Source organism: Erpetoichthys calabaricus, chromosome 17, assembly GCF_900747795.2.
Source record: "Erpetoichthys calabaricus chromosome 17, fErpCal1.3, whole genome shotgun sequence".
Lineage (NCBI taxonomy): Eukaryota > Metazoa > Chordata > Cladistia > Polypteriformes > Polypteridae > Erpetoichthys > Erpetoichthys calabaricus.
Window position 1 is genome coordinate 1,266,794 of NC_041410.2, and position 18,935 is coordinate 1,285,728.

At 39.5% G+C, this 18,935-nt stretch overlaps 1 protein-coding gene across 3 annotated transcripts in view; it reads left to right on the top strand.

Moving 5' to 3' along the window:
- Positions 1-18,935, top strand: part of LOC114643329 (sialoadhesin-like) — a 63,615-nt gene that overhangs the window by 37,960 nt on the left and 6,720 nt on the right. For 2 of the 3 annotated variants that reach the window (XM_051920265.1, XM_051920264.1), the window contains exons 5-7: positions 570-830; positions 3,954-4,220; positions 18,106-18,205. In XM_051920265.1, the coding sequence (XP_051776225.1) occupies positions 570-830; positions 3,954-4,220; positions 18,106-18,205 (628 nt within the window). The remainder of the gene's footprint in view (positions 1-569; positions 831-3,953; positions 4,221-18,105; positions 18,206-18,935) is intronic. The other variant, XM_051920266.1, reaches the window with a different exon arrangement.

Here is an 18,935-nt window from a genome sequence, read left to right on the forward strand (position 1 = left end):
CACGACATTACAGACGATGAAGCCAATGACAAGACTGTCACTGAGGTGGGATCTTGATATATACAGTCTGCCATTTTCATCCATCTGCCATCCGTCCATCAACTTCAAAGGTGTGCAGGGCAATGTTCCAAGGCTTTATACTCTTTGTCCATGTGCAGGCCCTTACTTAGGTAAGTCATGCCATTCTAGTCAAGGCAAAGAGAAGATCCAATGTCATGCTGACTCTGACACACAGACGTAGTGCACGATGCCCATTTGTCTTTGTCTGTCTTATCCTACACTTGGCCTAGCAGTTCTAAATGCTGAGCCCCTTTGTACTAAATCTAAAGCTGTGCATGTGAGTAGAAAGAAAAGAAAAGCAGATTTAAAATATTTGCACAGAGCACAGTGACATATTAAACTTATATTCTGATTACAAACCCACAACACAATAAAGAGATCAGAAAGCAAAGGGCTCTGAAAGCCTCCTGAGTCCACTGTTTGCTCTTTTCTATCTTTATCTACTTTTATTGCTGAATAAAGTATTGTAAACTATGAAGTGTTATTATTAAAAGTGTTTTCTACTTCAGATGCACCTAAGAAGACCTCAGCTTCAAGTCAAGCTGGTGGAGTTTTAGAAGGTCAGCCTGCGACTCTGACCTGCAGCTCAGAAGCAAACCCAGCGGTGTTCCAGTACACCTGGTTCAGAGGGAATGAAGAGACCCCGATAGACACAGGACCAACTCTGACCTTCAGACAAGTGACGATCAGTCAGGCCGGAGTGTATTACTGTCAGGCAAGAAACACACATGGAGCAGAGACGTCACCGCCTGTGACACTGGACGTGCTGTGTAGGTACCGTAGGAGTGACCGTCGTGTGGCTTTGGAAGACAACTTGAACGGCTTCGTTAAATTTTATTGTTTATCACAGTGATTTTTATGGAGCACCCTTCATTACCAAAGTGCCTTCCATAAATAATTAACTTCTTTATAATGATGACACAGATGTGTTGACGGGTTATTATGAGTATCTGAACTGACCAGGAGATGACAACATAAGGAGAGAAATAACACTAAAAGACCGAAAGGTGGGTCAAAGTCAGGGCTGCCAGCCGTCCTCACTTTCCAGACATGTCCTTATTTTTAATGTGCCACGGACTGTCTCGGAGGAATTTATCAAATTTTGAAAATGTGTTGAAGTTTGGCTCCTAAAATTTAGAAATCCCTTATCCTTATCATTGGGAAAATTTGAAAGTTGTTGACTAATCAGCATTTGTGGAAGTCGTGTGCTCACTGTTTATTTTCCAGAATCTTCTCTTCTGTTCTCGTAGTAAACAGCACAGATATCGACGAGAACAGAAACAGCCCTTCAAGTTCTTGGCTTTTCTCTTCCAATTTGGCTTTTCACTTCATCATTTGATTTCTGCTTTATCTTCTTGGCGAGTAGACAATTCATTCTAAATGTTGTTCCTTTCCTTAATTATTTATAATCCTAACTCACTGTAACTAAGTGAATTTATTTAAAATCGAAATTACAATTTCACATTTTCTATGTGAGGTCTGATTTTCAGCAGTTTAGTTAAACAAGAAATTTTATCCATTAAGGTACAGTCCGTCGTATTTAAGTGCTGCTTTGTAATATTTTAATGGAAAATATTGTTATTACCACGCGTTGTTCCCAAATGGATTTATAAATTGTAAATGATTGAGTCAACTATTACAGTTTCAGTTAGTTAACAAAGAATTCACACATTTATTCTGTCATTTAAATGTAATAATTTGTTTTAGTTATCACTTGATCAAGTAATAAGTCACTTTGTCAAATAATTTAATATTTTCATCACTCTTTCATTTACCTAAATTAATGAATACTCGTTATGTCAAACAGAAAGTGCGAGTTCACAGACGACATGAACATCAATCTCCTTATTTAATTTGATTTATCAGATTTACTGAGACAAAGAGCTTCAGTGGAAAAATATAAAGCAACGTAGGTAAATGCAAATAAATTCAATTAAAAAGAGTAAAATGATTTTTATTTCACTAGAAGTGAATTTTCCACGTGTATTATTCTTACAGGTTTACAACAGTTAGGTTATCACAATAAGAATGGAAGGAGTGAAGTCTGTTAATTTAAGAGGCTCGACGTATTCAGAATATTTAATGGCTTATTAGTCTGCCAGTGACTGTGACTGGGGCCATCATATCATAATTATAGTGATAATCTGCTACTGAAGGTTTATATCATTTTAAAAACCATAAGACAGTATAAAGGTGTATTACAGCATCAAAGGTGTCCTCAAAGGTCCTCATTTCTCAAACCCAAATGTCCTCATTGCCAGAATAAGAGAGTTGGCAGCTCCAGTCAAGTCAGTAAGGCAGCCAAAGATCAACAATCAAAATGGGGAACAAAATGAAAAATAAAACAAAAAATTCTAAAAACCAAAACCGATACCTGAGGCTCGGCCAACTTTGAAGAAGAAACAACTAACTGACCCTAATAAGTTGAGATCTGTCACAGAGCAAGTCCTGCCATATTTATAATCCACCGTCGGTGACGTCACATAAGTGAGGACGGCGGTCAGGTGACATGACACTAGCATTGTGTAAATGATAAGCAGAGTCGTAATGTCAGCAAAATGACGAGATTTGAGGATCAGCCAGGAGACAGACATTAAAGACAGAAAAAGGGTTTCAATGCTAAGATCCAAAATAAATCCAAACAAGAGACAAAGTCGCAGTCACTTCTGTGTAGGGCAGTGACATTTGTGTCTGCATGTGGTAATGAATAGTGATGTGTGAACCCTGATGAATTTGCTTCACCTGAAGTTTTGTGAAAATGAGGACATATTGGAGAATTTTGTCAAATTCCGTGATAGTTGCAGCTCAGATCAGATAGTGACATCCCCATCCAACATGACTGCTACAGCTCTGTGACGTCACACTGGTCTTGCAAATTATCATGGGGCTCTGGGATAAAAAAACAAGTTTGTCAACACTGGGTGCATGTGAAGTTTTCAGACGTGTGGCAGAAAGTCACCTTCCAGGCTTACCTATGGTATGTGGTGCCACCTCGAGACGAGAGGGCGCACTGATGATAACAGTCTTGACTTCTTTAACCTCAACCAGCCATTGAGGGCAAGTGAGCCAGAGAAGCCCCTCCCCTTTCAGTCTGGCTGATTTAATAGGGCGACGTCTCTGGAAGGTGGAGTCTCATTTGGACCGGAGAGCCTGACTGTCAGGGATCAACTCCACAGAAGTCCTTCCTAGGAACGCCACTAGAGGGCACTAAGATGCTATGTGCCAGTTGTTTATTGAGGTGCCATCATGCGTGTTTTTAGTTCTTTTTTCTTTTGTTTTTCATATTAATTGGGGTTTGTCCGGTTGGCACCCCAACTATTCAAGGACTCGCTCTGTCTTATCACTTGCCCCACTACAAAGGACACTGGTGAACCCAGCAAATTCACTTCCCAAAGTGTTTAGGGAGACTTCACCGATCAACACTAGTAATGAATGTGCAGCTGCTGTAACTCAAAACTTCTGCCTTCCTTACTTGAAAAATTAACAAATGACAAATAAGTGTGTCCATTAGCCATGGATTATTAAAATGTGAAATAACAGCATAATATAGAAGTCTGTGTGCTCAGATGTAGAATTGCCAGAAGCCTTAGTGTTTCATTGAATTTTGTTTCATCTTTGCAGTAATATGGAGGTTGGGTGGTTTTCAGTTTTATAAGTGAACTCCACTGCTCTGTACTTTCATTCTCTTATTATTGTCGCAGGGCTGCTTTCTATTCTTCACATTTCAATTTCATTTCCTCATACATTTCACACATGTTCTTAAAAATCCTAATTACTGTACACTCATCGTCACAATGAAACTTGTGCTTCAGTTTTTCAGGATGTTCATAATATCAAGTCCTTTTATTATTTTAGAGCGTCCACTGAGTATAAACTTTTCAATTCTGTTTCAGATCGTCCAAGAAACACATCTGCCGTCACAAATGTTCATGGAGTGATATCAGCAGGCACGACTGTGACACTGAGGTGCACCTCCAAGGCCAACCCGCCCGCCAATTACATCTGGTTTAAGGTAGACGGACCCTCAGATTTACTCCGAGGATTCGGAGAGGAGCTGCTCCTCTGTAAAGCTACGCAGAACGACAACGGGAGATACGTCTGTCAGGCAGAGAATCAGTTTGGACGAGAAAACTCGACAGCTTTGAGTCTGGAGGTCATGCGTAAGTAAACTGTCCTGGAATGAAGAACTCGACTGTTTGTGTTCTTATTCACCCTGAAAGGTCAATTATTTTTATTAAAAAGCAAATTATTTGTTTTATAGCATCAAATTCTTAAAAGTCTACCTAAATTTAACATTTTTCTTTTTTTTGAAAAATGTCGCAGGTTAAAATGAAAACACAGTGATAACTGAATTCAAATTCTGGTTTAAATATTTTATCATCTGCTGACAATTTTATGGTGGGTACATCTGGTCTTAGCCAATCACAAATTGAAAATATGAACCCATGCCAGGGGTGTTGTGTTGCAGTAGTGCCAGTGTACTGTAGGGGAGATGCTTTTGTCCTGTCGACTTATAACCCGACCAGGGTCACGGGGTGGAGGGCTGCAGCCTATCTCAGCCAGCATGGGCTTAAGACAGGAATAAACCAGGACAGGGCGCCAGTCCATCAGAGGGCAAACACACACACACACGGGGCAACTTAACTTCACCAGTTCACCTAACCTGCATGTCTTTGGACAGTGGGAGGAAACGGGACCACCAGGTGGAAACCTACCCAGACACAAGGAGAGCATGCAGACTCCTGATGTGACATTTTAGTCAACAACAGCAACATTTTATTTCTTGCTTTCTTTGTCCAGGTAGATTGGGTGTGTAATGGCTGTCAAAAAATGGAGTAAATAAAATACACAAAACCGAACACAAGTAATCCTCGTCACTGAGCTAAATGGCCAGTCTGTCATGGCCGCCTCAGGAACACAACACAGAAGTACAAACCACAAGGAGAAATGCAAGAACAGAGGAGAGGATCTGAGTGACTAAACACTGAAGTGTCACATATGAGGACACACAGCAGTCAGCCAGTCTCCATGACCTCGGGTTTGAATAAGTGGGTTTAGAAAAGGACTGGATGAGCAAACAAGTGAGTGTCTGGGTCTCGGCTCCCGGGGTTCTCTCAACAGGATTGGAGTTTTCATCATTTCAGATGTGGACGTTTGTCACTTGAGGTTGTGGAATATTTATATTGTTACTTTGGTGGCCAGGATTTTTATTTATTTATTTTTTTTGCATTTTAAGCTTTGCCTCTTAGTTAAAGTGATCAGCTTCTCAATACATGAATACAGGAAGGCACATCTGGGGGTTACTGGGGAGAAGAGACTGGGGGTGTCGTGGCTTCTCCAGTGCTGTACACAACAACCGTGAAGACTCAAATCAAATCAATGGCGTCATCAGAGCCTCTCATATAATAAGATCATTTATTAGCTGTGTGCTCATGACGACATTGGGGAGCAGGGCTCCATCACAAGGGTATCTTCACTCTTAAAATGAAGGGCTTTTTAATGGCATTTTACTGAGTTGTGTGGCTCCTACGGAACCACTTCATGACCATCTCATTATGGGATGGATTTTTTTGATTGTGAAATTGGTTCTTTGTGCTTTAAATAACTTACCAATATGTTGAAGAAAACTGAAACCTTTAATGTACGGTAAGCCACTAGCAGGACACTAATAGATGAAGAAAACCTGCAGTCAGCCGGTGTGTTTGTGCTCAGCGAGAGCCCCTTTAATCTCAGGACCCCTTGATTTCCATCCTGGTTATTCACCGTGTAGAGCCTGTTACAGATCTAAATCAATACACAGCATTAATAAACAAATCACCAGGAGCAGATCATACTGACCCTCAAGTTCTTAAGGAGGCTAGCGAGTGCAGATATAAACCCTTGGCACATATTTTTAGGAAGTCACTGCGCACTGGAGAGATTCAGAAGGACTGGAAAATGGCAAATATCATCCTGTTATATAAACAGGGTGACAGGGCAGATCAGAGCAACTACAGGCCTGGAAGCTTAATGAGGATCACAGGAAAATTAACGGAATGAATTATTAAGGAGAAGATTGAGCAACACCTGGCAATGACAGAAGTTATTCTGAACAGTCAGCGTAGGTTCAGAAGATGGAGGTTGTGTTTTACTAACAGGCTGGAATTCTATGAGGAGGCAACAAAAGGATACGAGCAGAGTGGAGCAGATGAGATTATTGATGAGGACTTTCAGAAAGCATTTGATGAGGTGCCACATGAGAGGTGGGAGTGGGAGTTCAGGGTGATGTTATTAGATGGGTGCAGAATTGGCTCAGACACAGGAAGTAGAGAGTGATGGTGATGAACCTCATCAGAATTGGCCGATGTTAAGAGTGTTGACCAGCAGGGAGCAGTGCAGGGGCCGCTGCTATTTTTAATATCTATAGATGATTCAGATAGGAATATAAGTAACAAGCTGGTTAAGTTTGCAGATGATACCAAAATAGGTGGATTAGCAGATAATTTGGAATCCGTTCAATCATCACAGAAGGACTTGGACAGCATACAGGTTTGGGCAGATTTGTGGAAAAGGAAATTTAATGTCAGTAAAAGTAAAGAATTACACATAGGAAGTAAAAATGTGAGGTTTGAATACACAATGGGAGGTCTGAACATCGAGAGTCCACCTTATGAGAAGGATTAGGAGTCACAGTGGACTCTGAGCTATCGACTTCCCGACTGTGTTCAGAAGCCATTAACAGAATGTCAGGTTATATAGCGCCTTGATGTGTGGAGTACAAGTCACAGGAGGTTCTGATCAATCTTTACAATGCACTGGTGAGACCTCATCTGGAGTACTGTGTGCAGTTTGGGTCTCCATAAAGACATAGCAGCACTAGAAAAGGTCCAGAGAATAACGACTCGGCTGATTCAGGGCTACAGGGGTCGAGTTAGGAGGAAAGACTAAAAGAGCTGAGCCTTTACAGGTTGAGCAAAAGAAGATTAAGAGGAGACCTGACTGATGTGGATAAAATTATGAAGAGAATTAGTCCAGTGGATCAAGATGGTGACTTTAAAATTAGTTCATCAAGAACACAGGGACATAACTTCTGAAGGGTACATTTTGCATAAACATTTGGAAGTTTTTCTTTACACAAAGAACGACAGACACTTGGAATAAGTGACCAAGTAGTGTCGTAGACAGTAAGACTTTATGGACTTTAAATACTTGACTTGATGTTTTTTTGGAAGAATTAAGTGGATAGGACTGACGAGCTTTGTGGGGCTGAATGGCCTGTTCTCATCTCGATTGTTTTAATGTTCTAATAAAGCGTTCTTTCTGGCACATTCATGTGGATGGGTCTTTTGAAAAACAAAAATGGTTCCTCTATGGCATCGCTCTGAAGAACCACTCTGGTCCCTTCATTGTTAAGAGTGTATGACCACCTTGACACAGTTGAATTACTCAGTTGAATTAGAAAGCCACGCAGATCATATTTTATTGGTGACATGCAAGCAGCTCTACGCTGGCATCAGTTGTGTCTGCTTCAAGTCCTGACCTACCTGGCACCCTGTGTCTTTTGGAATCTTGATGTAATTTGAGTTTTGTGTCCTCTGTGTCCTCCATGGGAAATACAACATCTACCTCCACTTGTGTGGCGAGTCACTTTGTTGTTCTCAGCACCAAATACATTTTTTTCCCAGTAATTTAAAATTTCTCTGAAGTTTTTCATTAAAGGAGCACAAATGTGTAGTCGTATTGAAGGATTAAGCGTGTGGCTAAAGCAGGCCGCCTCAGAGCTCAGCACCTCGACGTCACTTGTCCAGTTCTCAGTGTGAATATCGGACTGCTCTGCTCTTGCCTGTTTTGAGTCGATTTGATCTGATTGGTGATTTTTAATGTACTGAAGGATGTCCGCTCTGGTAACCTTATTCTTCATTCTCTTTTCTGTCAGTCTCAACGTCTCAAGTCCCTCCTGCTTAGTTTGTACCTCCTGGCAGATTCTGTAAGTGGAGCACCTAAAACAGCCAGGGAAAGAAACACCGCATATGAACGAGTGAGCGAGGAAATGAATGAATGAATGAGTGAAAGAGAAAGACAGAGAGACAGACAGAGAGAGAGATTAAACAAACAAAACAAACAAGAAGAGAAAACAAGCCAGTGAACAAAACAGACGAGTGAACAAACAAAGAGGGAGGTAAGAAACAAATGAAAGAACAAACAGCTGCATTGTTCAGGATAAATAGAAATGCAGAATGGCAGACGGGAGAGTGAACAGCACTGGACTCGGGCGAGTTTATTGTCCTGCGTATGGAGTTTAGTAAAATTCCATTTTTGCATGCCTGACCAAAGATTGCTATTTGGTAAATAATGTAAAAAATAAACAAATTCTTGAAACAAAGGGGCAACAAACCGTGGGGGACGGCTAGTCAATGATAACCAACAAAGACCGGAGAAGCCGGTGAGCACCCTCAGTAAGCTAAGATATTTTTTAAGAAATAAATATAAAATTGTAATATAAAAACGTTTTTATTTTGTGTGTGTGTGTGAGATGTTTTCCATTGCTCCATTGTCTCCTGAGGGTTTTTTCTTTTTGATTTGATGTACTTTATTAATCCCTGAGGGGTGTTTGTGGCTTTGTATGACCTTTGGGGGTCAGAGGACAGGGTCAGCCATTGTCCAGCACCCCTGGAGTGATTTTCAGTTAAGCGGTCAGATCCCTTCTGGCAGTAGCGGGATTTGAACTGGCAGCCCCCCAAATATCAGCACAGATCCTCAGCCTCAGAGCCCCCACTTTAAGCTAAAATGTCAGAATTCTGTTCATTTGGAAGAGACAGAGAGAGCACAAGTTTAATAATGTGTGATTTATTTTATTTTTATTTATTTTTTTCTTAACTTTTATTTATTAATTTTTATTGTAATCATTCCATACAAATAGATCAATTTATAACAAAACAAAATTGAAGACAAATCAAACCCCACCCCTGAGAAGGAGAGCTTAGCCAAAGGAGAATTGCTTAGGTCTTTATAATAAAGCAACAATAAACAAAAGAAAGGGAGAAATATACATAAGTAAATAAGAAATGGAGAAGGGAATTAAATGCGGTAATAGTTATTTCTCTTATTCTAAAATAATATTGATTAGATCCTGCCAGGTTTTGAAAAAATTCCGTGCAGATCCTCTAACTGAGAATTTGATTTTTTCCAATTTCAAATAATATAAAACATCGGTTTCCCACTGACTTATCAGAGGAGAGTTAGGATTCTTCCAATTTAACAAAATAAGTCTGCGTGTCAAAAGTGTAGTGAATGCAATCACAGCTGTTAATGGGTTAGGAGGGATTGTGACCCCAAGGCTGTCTGAAAGGCACTTAAAAATTTTGGTCCAAAATGATGTTAGTTTGGTGCAGGCCCAGAACATGTGACCCAGTGAGGCAGGAGCTTGGTTGCAGCGTTCGCAGGTTGGATTTTGCCCTGGAAACATTTTGGACAGTTTTTAATTGAGACAGATGAGCTCGATATATAATTTTTAGTTGAATAATTCTAACATTGGGTGCATAAACATTCATCAAAATCATTTTACTGTTAAATAAGTTGCCCACGACCATCACATATCTCCCTTCAGGGTCCGATACTACATCTGATGCTACAAATGGAACTGTTGTGTGTATGAGAATTCCCACCCCTCTAGTTTTCTTTATAAAGCTAGAATGGAACATTTGGCCATTCCAGTCTTTTTGTAGTCTGAACTGATCCTTGCTTAGTAAGTGGGTCTCCTGTAAAAATACTATTTTAGCGTTTAAGCCTCTTAGGTGAGAGCATACTTTCTTTCTCTTTAATTCGTGATTCAGGCCTTTAACATTCCAGCTCACAAAGTTAACTGTCCCATCATGGAGACATTGATTCTGAGTTTTTAATGTCATTTTATAGTCTTAACTGGTAGTGAGGCAGTTTTAATCTTAATTTCAAAATTCCCCATGCGTTATTGCATTTTAGCCTATTGTTACATTGATATTTATAGTTATAAGGATTAGAAGAATAGATTAGATATAGCCTGCTCTCCTTCTCTCCCCCCTTTATCCCCGCACCCCCCCATTTTGCCTCCCACATGAGGCTTGATCCCACTTCGTGATGCCCCGGTCCTCTGACATATGAAGAGACAGAGCACGTCCAAAACAAAACAAACCAAACCCCGCAGCGGCGTTAGAGGATTAAAACAAAGAGATATCTATTGCAGCTGAATTCTAAATACTATCTGCCGAAAATATAATCATTAACAGTCTTTAACCTTAAAATAATCTTCAGCAATTTTAAGATATTAAGATAATAAAAGAAAGAACCTTGGGAATGATTTTAAAAAGTAGTCTAGGATAAACATAGTAAATCCTAATGTAATAGTATAATGTAATAGTAGAAATAGTAGAAATAACAATAAACCAAGAGTATGATGTTAAACAGTCTACTTTAAGGTAGTAAATAAAAAAGAAAAAAAACCCCAACCCTACTTTAATTACTTCCACACTTCCACACTCACGTCTATAACTGTAATTAAGACATAAACATATAATGTCCAAGTAAAGAAAAGGATGTATAATTATAATACCAGTCTCTTTAAAAGTGGATCTGAGAGCAGATGATAGGTCCTTCCCCTGCCTTGACAGAATACGGCTCCTTATTAACTTTCAAAAGAGTATCGTAAACAGCTTCTTTAGTTCCTTTTCAGCCTCTTCCTTGCTTGAAAAAATATAATATTGGTCTTGAACTTCCACTTTCAGTTTGGTGGGATACAAGAGGCTGTATTTGATATCGGCTTTCTGTAGCAACTTTTTAATGTTAAAGTAAGTTGTGCGTTTTGCAACTGTTAATGGTGAGAAGTCGGGGAAAATGCGAATAAGATTATTTTCAAATATAATCTCTTGCTTGTGTCATCACATCAAGCTTACATCGTAGTCGCTCAAAACAGACAATAAAAGACCTAGGTTTAAAGGTGTTTAATCTGAGTATGCGATAAGCAGCTGCTATCTCAATGTCGAGTTTAAAGTCATCTCCAATTATTTTAGAAAGTAATTCTACTGCAAATTTTACTGGATTTGAGTTTTCTCGTTTCTCAGGTATACCCTCAATTCTTATATTGTTTCTTCTGTTCCCATCTTCCTGGGCCGCAAGTCTGTCTCCGAGTTTTTTGCATTCGGAATTCGCAGCTGTAGCTTTTTCATCGGCGTTAGACGCCAATTGTTCTGCTGTGATTTATTTTATTATTGTTTAATGTTGGTACCGTCTTACTGTGCAGAATTTATCAATTGAACTTTATCATTGTTATGCATATAAATGAAAAATTACTTTTATATAGGATTCGCTACTCTCTACAGTTTCTGGCATCCACGGATGATGTTGGAACTCATTACCTGTGGATTCAGGGCTCCTTCTTTATTTCTTTGACATTTTGTAAAGCACTTTGAGCTCCAGCCTTTGTATGAAATGTGCTGTAGAAATAAATGTTGTTGTTGTTATTGGTGGGATTGAAAGCTTAGCCAAAATTGGGAGTGAGCAGCCACGCGTATGTATAGAATTACCAATGCAAATCACTAATTTGATTTTAAACACAATATAATTCACACGTGGTCTTGAAAAAAGTTAGGATCGTTCAGGCAGGCTGAATCCCACAATGCACTTGTTTGTCTCCTGTATTTCAGATAAAAATTGTATGTCATACATGAAACTCTAAAAATGATCTTTAATACGTCCAAAACCTGATCCAAATTGTGATTGCTGTCATCACTAGTTCACTAATCTCGGGAATGCCCTACGCTCAGACGCTAAACGTTTTACATACGTCTCAAGTGTAAAGTCACCTCTATTCCTCTAACAGCAATCTCAAGAGAAACCCCAGAGGGCATAACCTGTTTATGAAGAATCTACAATGGTGTCCAATACTGAATTGACTCGCTTTACTTAACTCTCCAAATCCAAACCTGCCTGCCACAGGAAACGAATGTGTTCCATTATCTTGATCTGGAACAAAGGACATCATCTTAGTGAAGGAAGATTGAAGACTTATTTGGAAATTGGCAGGAATGCATTCATATTGCTCTACAATAAGCATGCTGGGTCTTTGTCAAAACCTAAAAGGCCTGTAACAAGGATTGACACGAGACATCAAAAAAGGTTTGGGGCAGCCACCCTAGCTGCAAAATGGGTATTATTTGTTGAGTTGTGTTCAGGTTCAAGTCCAAAACAGAACTGATTTAGAGGTGTAAAGATGGCAGCTTTAAAGACTGAGACCAGAAGTGACGGGGGCCTGGAAGCAACATCATCATTGGCATCGGAACCGTAAGTGACATCATTGTTGGCGCCAGAACCAGAAGTAACGTCATTGGGACCAAAAGTGACGTCATCGTTGACGCTGGTACTGGAATTAACATCATCATTGGTGCCGGAAAAATGCAAGTCACGTCTCCATGGGTGACGGAACCGGAAGTGACGTCTTCATGGGCGCCAGAACCTTGTGGGATTTCCCATGGATAGTCTTCAGAGGATCAATAGAGGAAGTCAGGGTACTATGCCACCCCCTGGTCTGGGGTGGAACTACCATTATTCAGGACCTTTAGCTGTCTCCAATGCGCATGTGTGTGACAGGCTCCTCTTATCATATGGCTCTGTGAATTGAGTCAGGGAAGGAAGTTATCATTTCAATTGGTTGAATTTTTTTAAGAGGACAATCCCTGAATTGTCTGTACAATTGTACTTGAAGTTTATTGTCACGTCTACACAGCACACTGAACTTCTACCTTCAATGTCACCTCAGAATAATTACAGTAATACGGCACCAACAAAAGACACCAAAACAACAATACGATGGCACGTAGAGAATACAAAATCCATACAATAAATTACTGAGGATTCAGAGAGGAGTTGGGCGCCTTCATTTTCTGTGTTGTACGTTCATTTGGAATTGAAAAATTTGCCATTTTTGCCCATCAATCCAACCTCAAAAACCCATAAAGACAAAGCAAAAACATGTCTTCAGAAAGGTTGTCAAATTATTAACAATCAAAGACTGAAATCTTTCCTTTGTGTAAGCATTCAGACCCTCCAAGCTGTGCTCAAGCCCATCCTGTTAGGTTTAATTCTCCTTGTGGCCAACTGAATTGTGTATACTGAAGTCACAAATGAGCATCTGAGCCAAAAGATTGGATGACTGTATTAATGTGATATACCCTCTACTTACCCTTTTTATGGTACCCACCAGATTCGTTACCAGGTTGATCTACTGTTGCACTTTAAGATTAACACACGCATACATAGCTATACGCATACAAACGGAAACTCAACAGTGCCCTATGAATGACACACACACACAGTTGGTTAACCTCTGGCATTTTAAACCACACAAGTGCCTTATGAATAACACAACTTGTCACTTCATGAGACTTACTTATTATTGACACGAACAACATACAATGTTTTAAAGATATCTCAAACCTAAATATTACTTTTGGTCTCTAAGAATACATTTAAACATAGAAAGGCTCAGCATCCTTGACTATCGGCCATTTATCAACCAAGAATGCCTTACTTGACGTCCTGTTCCCTACTATTGGGTGGAGTTCTCACCCTCAGCCTTAATAAACCTCGTAGCACAGGGCGTATGGCAAACCTCAGGCTGCACCAGGTGCTCAAAGAAATCTACCATATTACTTCAATCACTCTAGACATTAAAACAAAGCATAGAAGGTTAAAAGCTGCATGGTATTTATTACAGGAATAATAATAATACCACTGGAACAAAGAATAATAGAAAATAGGACTGATAGTAAAGTCTGCATATATATAGTCTTTAGAAAAAGCTTACGGAAAAGTAAAGATGACAAGGATGAATGTCGCAGGAGGCTTGTGATCTTAGCACTCGTAGTTATTCATTATATGTTTTTATTACAATCTGATGGAAACGGCCACACATTGCTGGCGCCCTGTTCCCTTCTCCTGATGTCTTCGTCTCTTCTTCTTCCTCCCTCCTATTTCGCTCTTCAGGCATATTTATTATAAAATTCTACCAGGGGGTTTTGCAAGATGTGATTGTTAAATATTCTGATTGGCTGACTGTCAATATGATGAATGAATTCACTGTCCATTTTTCCAAACAATTAAACTCTTTTTTTGATGTTGCCTGAGGTGTCGTCATGTCTTCCTTTCCCAGGCTATAAAATTATTTAGCTACTTGTTATCCCAGATGCCCAGGTTATAAACTAATCAATAGCCTTAGGCACCAACAACAACAACAACAACATTTATTTATATAGCACATTTTCATACAAAAAGTAGCTCAAAGTGCTTTACATAATGAAGAAAAGAAGAATAAAAGACAAATAAGAAATTAAAATAAGACAACCTTAGTTAACATAAGAAGGAGTAAGGTCCGATGGCCAGAGTGGACAGAAAAAACAAAAAAAAACTCCAGAAGGCTGGAGAAAAAAATAAAATCTGTAGGGGTTCCAGGCCACGAGACCGCCCAGTCCCCTTTGGGCATTCTACCTAACATAAATGAAATAGTCCTCTTTGTAGTTAGGGTTCTCACGGAGTCACTTGATGCTGATGGTTATACAGACTTCTGGCTTTTAATCCATCCATCATTGTTGGAACATCATGGTGCTTTGGGTAGATGGTGGTGGCACAAGCCACCACCAATAGGACACCGGAAAAGGAAACAGAAGAGAGAGTAGGGGTTAGTACAGATTTTGAATGGTTATTATAATGAATTGGATATACAGAGTGTCAGGATTAAATTACAGTGAAGTTATGAGAAGGCCCTGTTAAAGTAATGTGTTTTCAGTAGTTTTTTAAAGTGCTCCACTGTATTAGCCTGGCGAATTGCTACTGGCAGGCTATTCCAGATTTTAGGTGCATAACAGCAGAAGGCCGCCTCACCACTTCTTTTAAGTTTTGCTCTTGGAATTCTAAGGAGACACTCAGTTGAGGATCTGAGGTTGCGATTTGGAATATAAGGTGTCAGACATTCCGATATATAAGACGGGGCGAGATTATTTAAAGCTTTAAAAACCATAAGCAGAATTTTAAAGTCAATTCTGAATGACACAGGTAACCAGTGTAGTGACATCAAAACTGGAGAAATGTGTTCGGATTTTCTTTTCCTGGTAAGGATTCTAGCAGCTGCATTCTGCACTAACTGCAAACGATTGATGTCTTTTTTGGGTAGTCCTGAGAGGAGTGCATTACAGTAATCTAGTCGACTAAAGACAAACGCATGAACTAATTTCTCTGCATCTTTCGATGATATAAGAGGTCTAACTTTTGCTATGTTCCTTAGGTGAAAAAATGCTGTCCTAGTGATTTTATTAATATGCGATTTAAAATTCAGATTACAATCAACGGTTACCCCTAAGCTTTTTACCTCCGATTTGACTTTTAATCCTAATGCATCCAGTTTATTTCTAATAGCCTCACTGTATCCATTATTGCCAATCACTAAGATTTCGGTTTTTTCTTTATTTAATTTGAGAAAGTTACTATTCATCCATTCTGAGATACAGGTTAGACATTGTGTTAGCGAATCAAGAGATTTAGGGTCATCAGGTGCTATTGATACATACAGCTGTGTGTCATCAGCATAGCTGTGGTAGCTCACGTTATGTCCCGAGATAATCTGACCTAATGGAAGCATGTAGATTGAGAAGAGCAGCGGACCCAGGATAGAGCCTTGTGGAACACCATATAGAATATCATGTGTCTTTGAGTTATAATTACCACAACTAACAAAGAATTTTCTCCCTGCCAGGTAGGATTCAAACCAGTTTAAGACACTGCCAGAGAGGCCCACCCATTGACTAAGGCGATTCTTAAGAATATTATGATCAATAGTGTCAAATGCGGCACTCAAATCTAAGAGGATGAGAACAGATAAATGGCCTCTGTCTGCATTTACCCGCAAGTCATTTACTACTTTAACGAGTGCAGTTTCTGTGCTGTGATTTGTTCTAAAACCTGACTGAAATTTATCAAGAATAGCATGTTTATTGAGGTGCTCATTTAACTGCATAATGGCTGCCTTCTCTAGAATTTTACTTAAGAAAGGCAGGTTAGAGATGGGTCTATAATTTTCAAGGGAAGAGGGGTCGAGATTATTTTTCTTAAGTAGGGGTTTAACTACCGCAGTCTTAAGACAGTCTGGGAAGACCCCCGTATCTAATGACGAATTTACTATGTCAAGAACATTATCAATAAGCACACCCGATACTTCTTTGAAAAAATTTGTTGGTATTGGGTCAAGGGCACAGGTGGATGGTTTCATTTGAGAAATTATTTTATGCAAATCAGGTAAATCTATCCTAGTGAAAGACTCTAATTTATTTATTATGGAGTACTGGGGTTTCGGGGGATCCTTAGTGTTGGGGAGATATACTATGTTATTTCTAATATCATTAATTTTTTGATTGAAAAATACAGCGATAGCCTCACAGGTTTTACTGGAAGTACTTAGGAGGCATTCCTTTGAGTTACCTGGGTTTAACAGATGATCAATTGTCGAAAATAAGCATGTCTTCCTTTCTTTTTAGGAACAGCTCTTTTAAAAGTGAGGTACAACTGGGAAGAGGATATGCGTCGATTTGTCCTGAATGAAGTTCATTTGTTGTTGTTTTGAGCAAAATATAATGAAAATACAGAACAAAATTTACAGATTTTTCACCCCACAACAATGACAGTCTCATGCTCTGAAATCATGAATTAATTTAGGAAGAGAAATATTTTTATTGTAAATTAAATGAAATAAGAGATTATAAAAGTTTGGGGCACATGAATCTCCATATATTTGAAGATGTAACAAAAGAAAAAAGCGTGCAATGAGCTCAAAGACGTCTTCTCAGACACGAGGCGTGTGTTGACAGACTCTAAGGTGGCAGTGGAGCTGAGCTGAGAGGCGGAAGATAATAGTAATAATGATAATAGTAAGCTTGAAATGTTTAATAAATGTAAGTTAAAATAAAATTAGAAATAAGGAAAAAATTAACCATACAAAGAAACATATATTTTATTTTTACACAATACATTTTATGGGTTGTTTTATTTATTACAGCACTCCGCAAGGGAATGTCCTCTTAGGACAATATGAACTAAAGGATGAACACAAAGAAGAGTTTATGGGCAAATAGCTTGAATCTGTGACTATAAATCCAATAAAATTTGATCAGTCAGACATTTTGAAGACAGACAGGAAGGTCTAAGTCTGTGTCATCTTTGCTGAATTATTGTAATATTATTATTTTGTTTATTTCTTATATTTTAACTGTATTACTGAGGTGAATAGCTCAAGACAGTAACATATTAAAGTATAAACCTCTTATTATTGAACTGGCAGTGTTACCCGTCTAAGACATGTTAAAATGTAAGTTTGCAGTGTGCCGTCTTTAGGAATGTATTTTTTAATGCATGTAGTAATAAAACGCATTGCATTTTTCATTCCAACAGATGGCACATCACAAATATTAGCACTGCTTTGATGAATCTCATGCCAAATGGCATAATAACAGAGACAGAGCCCCAGACGGACACACAGACACATGTCCTTTTATTAAGGTGGATTTTATTTTGCACTTTAGTTATTAAGATAAAACTTTTTCATATTCATTTAGTCGAGATTCTAAATCTTTCAATTATCAGAAGTTAAGGTGTGAGGGGTCAGACTGGACGTTTCATTGAAGGGTTTAGCAGGCCTATGACAGGTAAACCAAACGTATTAAAGCCCCATCAGCAGGTCCAGAGGTCCTTCAAGGGCACAAGGCCACCATTGCCTCCACATCTTTCACCCCTTAGCCAGGGAATGAGAGACGGGTAACCTGGTTGTCCCCCCACCAAGAAGCCCACATGCATCAACTTGGATGGGCCTTCTCTAAGCTGTTCTTGGAGGAGCAGCTCCCTCTGAGGCTGACCCTGTCAGTAGTGGAAGGCCAGGTGGGCTTTGAACCTGCAGCTTTGGCATTTCAGTGCTGACACACTGGTGTTAGGGCTCACAGGTTACTGGTGTTAAAGGTGGCTGTTTAACTCAAAGTCCTTCTCTCTTGTGTATTCCAGCTAAAAAAGAGAACTTCAACGTCACCACAATTGCTGTTTCGATTTCATCAGGGGTCCTGGTAGTCTTGATGGTGTTGTGTCTGCTTGTGTATCTACAAAAGTAAGTTCACACTCTCACGCCTGACATGTTGACAATGGCCATAAATAAAATGAAATAAATGGAGTGCTGTGGGTCTGTCAAATGAGAAGAAGGACATGCAAACCCATGAAAAGCCTCTTCATATCTCCCAGCTACTCAGTCACTGCTCCCAGTCAGGCTTCTGCCATTTAGGCCCAAAAAGACGACTCGGCAAGCACTTCATTATCAAGATGAGGACATTCATACGACAATATGAGCAGACCCACTTAACCCAGTCCAGGGCGATGGAGAGCAGCACTGGGCACAAGGCAGGAAACGGCCCGAGATGGGGTTCTAGTCAGTCATATGGCACTCTCACAAAACACCCACACTTACACTCCAGTGGGGTCATCTTTGATTGAACCCTTAACCTGGACAGATGAAGAGGACAACAGAAATACTCAGAGGCACAGGGAGAACATGCAAACTCCACATAGACAGGCCTGGGCAGGATCTGAGTGCAGAATTCAGGATCCATAAGGCCATGCTAACTACTGAAACAATACCCCAGATATTATTACTACGATTGTTTTATTTAAAACTTAGACTTAATTAATTCGAATAAGTGGGCTCAGATAATGAATTAACAAATGACGTTCTTAATCAGTCAAGTTGTCTTTGCTAGGCAGTATGGTGGTGCAGTGGTTAGCACTTCTGGTGCCTGACAGCCCCACGAGGCTCTCTGTGAGTCCCACCCTGAGCTCTGCTGTTG